At 30.8% G+C, this 5193-nt stretch overlaps 1 protein-coding gene and 1 pseudogene across 1 annotated transcript in view; one reads left to right on the top strand and one right to left on the bottom strand.

Moving 5' to 3' along the window:
- Nucleotides 1–2650, top strand: part of LOC108728683 (uncharacterized) — a gene marked incomplete at its 5' end in the record, with an annotated part of 4081 nt that extends 1431 nt beyond the window's left edge. The window contains one exon of the mRNA XM_018457405.1: nt 2431–2650. Within this exon, the coding sequence (XP_018312907.1) occupies nt 2431–2650 (220 nt within the window). The remainder of the gene's footprint in view (nt 1–2430) is intronic.
- A 609-nt stretch (nt 2651–3259) lies between these two features.
- On the bottom strand, nt 3260–3906 carry LOC108728682 (putative uncharacterized protein FLJ37770; annotated as a pseudogene).
- Nucleotides 3907–5193: the final 1287 nt, after the last annotated feature.

The raw sequence follows: 5193 nt of genomic DNA, 5'->3' as shown, positions 1-5193 counted from the left end.
AAGTGTAAAATACAAGTTATTTTTATGATTGTTTTGTTGAATACAGATTAATATTTTACATTAACTATTTATTAATCAAGTAATCATGACAAAATAATTTTTTATTACTTACGATTTTAAGTATGATAATACGAGATATATTTATTTTAATTAATCAATTAATCAAGTAATTGAAACATTTTATTTTGATTGTTCGATTTATTAAATAATAAAAATTTTTTATTCCGATTACTTGATTAATCAAATAATAAAAATTTTTTATTCCGATTACTTGATTAATCAGATAATTAAAAAATTTTTATTCCGATTACTTGATTAATCAGGTAATTAAAAAATTTTTATTCCGATTACTTGATTAATCAGTAATCATTAATTTAATATTAATTTTTTGCTGATCCCTGATAGCATATATGTATACGCATGGATAGCGTATATACGGAAGCGTTAATAATTAATTCTCGAAAATGATATATCGTACTGTAACTTTATTACAGATGGTTGAATTTGTAAAAAAATAATCTTTAATTTGGTAAATAAAAAAAATTAAAAATTAAAGAAAATTACGGGTGGTGGGGGTATTTTGTTAAACAAAAAAATTAAAAAAATTTTTTTATAACTTTAAAGTACTCTTGAAATCGTACAACTTTTATAAAAAAAATTTTTTTCTCTCTTTTATACTTCCGACGATATTCGCCTCGTAAGAAAAATTCTGTTTTTTTTCAAAGGGGTGTTTCAATCCTTAAACATGAGTTAGCGCACGTATAAAAAAATACGTGTCTCTTAGATTTTCGTGTTTTACAATATATTTCATGGAGAATCAAATCGGTTCCGGACAGTTGTGAAACTTCCTTTGTAAGTTAAAATAAGATTTTTAAATAAAATTTTACTTTTTATAAGTTTTTAAAAATAGTATTTTATTTTCAAATAAAATTTACATTTTTATTATAATTAACTTTTACATAACTTCATAATGTAATTTTTATAATATAAATTGTTTTGACGTTAATAAAAGTTATTGTTGTCAACCAATAAAATGGCAAACACAAATTATTTGGAGACAACTAATTTCTCAAGTTATTTTTACGTTCATTTTGAGGAAATCATGCTTTCTTTAGGAATAAGGCGTGCCCTCATATATGATTCGTAGAATATAACAGAATTACAAGAAAATTACAAGTGACGCATTAAAATATTTTACGAATAATAACTTATATAATAAAATAGTAGTAATGATAATGTTGTTAATATACATTTATAATAGAAAATAGTAGTTAATAGGGCTCCAGGCGAAGGTCTACTTTAAAAAAAAACCTAACGCGCCATCAGTGAAACCTCCTGAGTGATGTGGAAATTCGCTGTACTATTTCACATCTTTATCACTACGCAATACCAGAAAACGGAAATTGCATAGTAATAAATCTGATACACGGAAAGAACGATTTTGCTTAATACAAAAATAATTTTATTGGATCATAAAAATAATGTGGTTGAAAAGTCAAAGTGGTTGAAAAGTCAAGTGTTAGAATATCAAAATGTTTTGCTTTGTTCATCACTTTTAAGTTTTCAACAAAATTATTTTCAGATCTGTATCCAGCAAAATTAGTGGCTTCTTTCAGCAAAATCGTTCTTTCCGCGTGTAACAATTGAGATTTTTTAAGTAAAAAAATTGATTACACGCGACAATACACATGTCAGAGTTTGTTAATATTTATTTAAGCCGTGATTCCTGCTTCTCCTCACTTCGAATCTCCTTACATTAGCTGTTATGTATGTGAATGCGCGACGAATGTGTGTGTGTGTGTGTGTTTTGTCATCTCGATTCAGTCTCGCTCGGAGAAACAGGGATTGGGGAAAGGGTGTGGCACGTGTCCGTCTACCGCTATCACATCTAAATAGGCTTCTTCACATTCGTCTCTTTCCAATATCTTATTATAATTTACTTTTATCGGCCATTCTCAATGTCTTTTACGTTAATTTTCATCCACATTCTTGTACGCGCCGTTCTTATATGTTCAAGTTTCATAATACATTATTCAAAATCATCCTATATTTTATTATTTAGAAAGATATAAAATTCTAAAACGAATATTATTTTCGGTATTATCGCTTAAAAGAATAACAAAAATTAATTAATAAAAATTAAGTTAATAGAAAAAAAATTGACGCTACAAGGACTTGAACTTCATCAGTCTTAAATATTTATAAAATGTATAAGAAGCGCAGATCTTACAATTAGTCCGCGATCAGCCACATTGCGTATTCTAACAAAATTGTTCTAATACTCGACGGACCGCTATCTATTGTTCATTGGTTAGCTATATATTGTTCACCTACGCAGTTCTGGCGCACTATAAATAAATATATACTAAAGCTCATATATTTAGATATCAACTTTCATATAAGATTCAATTCTTTTTTTCATTACCGCAGTTTGACTCCATTGGATTATTTTTTGTGGGGTGCCGTTAAAGATAAATGTTACGCTAATCATCCAGAGACAATTGATGCCTTGAAACACGAGATTGAAGTTGCCATTCATGAAATTCAAGCTCATACAATCGAAAAAGTACTTCAAAATTGGGTTCATCGTATGGGCTACTGTAAGGCCAGTCGTGGAAGTCATTTAAATGAAATTGTGTTCCATTCTTAAATGTCAAAGTGCACTCTTTTGAATACAAAAAAAAATTTTTTTAAATACCAATGCGTTTTATTTTTACAGCTAAATGAAATTGAAAACGTTAGATGGCCCACCCTGTACATATATAGAAATACGAGGGTCGTCTGAAAAGTTCTGAGCCTAACATAGAAACAAGTAATTTTTCGGTCAAATTCAATTTTATTTTTCCACATGATCTCCTTTTAAGTCGATACATTTTTTCCAGCGATGTTCCCACCCTTTTAATTCAAATAATACTGAGCGTCTTGCTTTGTAAAATAGGCGTCTACGGATGCGATGACCTCCTCGTTCGATGAAAATTTCTGTCCTCCGAGCCAAACTTTGAGCCTAGGAAACAGAAAAAAGTCACTGGGGGCCAGATCTGGTGAATACGATGGATGGTCAATTAATTCGAACCGCAATTCATGAATTTTTGCCATAGCGACTACCGAAGTGTGAGACGGTTGTGAGCGTTATCTTGATGGAACAGCACTTTCTTCTTTTTCAAATGCAGTCGTTTTTTCTCAATTTCTGCCTTCAGCTTGTCAAGCAATGATGCGTAGTACGTCCCTGTTATTGTTTTATCTTTTTCAAGATAGTCGATCAACACAATGGACTGTCCCAAAAAACAGTCGCTATCACCTTTCCCGCCGATAAAACCGTCTTCGCTTTCTTCGGAGCAGGTTCACCCTTCGCAGTCCACTGTTTTAATTGTTCTTTCGTTTCAGGAGTGAAGTGATGGACCCAAGTTTCATCAACCGTTATTAATCGACGCAAAAAATCCGACTCGTTTCGCTCAAACCGCTCCAACAGGGCCTTAGAAATGTTCATTCGAATGCATTTTTGATCCAGAGTGAGCAAGCACGGCATCCAACGCGCGGTTAACTTACGCATGCCTAATTCTTCCGTCAATATATGACAAACACGTTCTTTTGATATGCCAACAGAGCCTCTGCTATCTCCCTAACCTTAATTCAACGGTTGTCCATTATCATTTGATGAATTTCTTCGATGTTATCGGTGGTGGTCGCAGTTGTTGGCCGTTCCGAACGCTCATCATCAGCTAAGCTGGTACGACCACGTTTAAATTCAGCTACCCATCTTTTCACGGTGGCAAATGATGGGGCAGAGTCCCCGTAAACAGCGTCCAACTCGGCTTTAATTTGCGTAGACGTATTGCCTTTCAAATGCAAGAATTTAATTATAGCACGATATTTAATTTTTTCCATTTTTACAAAATGACGACACAAATGATTGTCAAACAAGAACTGAACGTCCGAAGTGGCCACAATTGTCACAGATATCTTTCGTAAGTATCACGATTATAATACCAGAATGGCTTTGACGAGTAATGCCATCTTCATGACGAGGCTCAAAACTTTTCAGACCCTCGTACATATACAGGAAATACAAAAAAATACAATAATTTTAGCGATGGTTTAAAACGTGTATAAAAAATAATTTCAATAAGAAATAGTATTTTTTTTATCTGTGCTCTAATGAAGATGGAAATGATATAATATAAGATAATTACGAAAATCTCAACTTATTTATATAACGACTACTTTAAATCTTCAAGATGATATATGTAAAGTATATCACTGCGATGCAGAGATTGATTATATTGTTCTGTAAATAAACAAAATATTTCGGGTTGAAACTGACATTGTTTAAATTTTTGTTTATAAAAGTTCATAATTACAAGCATATATAATTAACTAGCTTGGCTTATCAACCCTTCCCCGGTAAAAAATTTTTCATGTATGAATATGTATAAATATATGTATAAACATACATAAACACGCATAAATATTCATAAACATGTATAATTATATTTGAAATATGTCTATACATGTTCATACATCCTTCTTTCTTTTGTAAAATTACTTTTTAATGTAATAGAAATAATAACAGTAACGTGAAAACATAAAAAATAATTAAAGGGATAATTTTCGGATTTGTTTTAGAAAAAAACAAGTTTGGAAAGATGTAAAAAAAAATTGCTCATACATAATTATGCATAATTTTATATATAATTATACGTAAGTAATTATTTTACATTTCTTCAAACTTGATTTTTTCTAAAACAAATAGTGCGAAAATATTACCTTTTTAATTATTTTTAATGTTTTCACATTACTATTATCATTTCTATTACACTTAAAAGTGATTTTATAAAAGAAAAAAGGATGTATGAACATTGTTACGTCCTGGCGACTCCACGATTCTTTTCTTTCGTGAAAAAAATCTGTTTCCTTTCTCTCTCTCTAAATATTAATAATTTGCGAAACCTAAGATAGAGAGTCAACAACACGGTCGATTAAATATCGATTCTCAAATCAATAGAATAACTATCTCCATGAATAATTGCAAACATTAAACGAAAGTTAATAACGTGTTAATCATCAATATTCGATCGAGAGTACGTGTACGTCTAGTGGCTCTATGACTCATAGATAAGTCTAAATTTTCCAGCGCACAGACAAACACAAGATTCCTACCGGTCCCATTTTTTAGAGCACATTTCCCAATAAATT

This window comes from Mycetomoellerius zeteki, unplaced genomic scaffold, assembly GCF_001594055.1.
Source record: "Mycetomoellerius zeteki isolate Tzet28-1 unplaced genomic scaffold, Tzet1.0 scaffold622, whole genome shotgun sequence".
NCBI classification, from domain to species: Eukaryota; Metazoa; Arthropoda; class Insecta; order Hymenoptera; family Formicidae; genus Mycetomoellerius; species Mycetomoellerius zeteki.
This window is presented reverse-complemented; position numbering and strand designations above follow the sequence as displayed.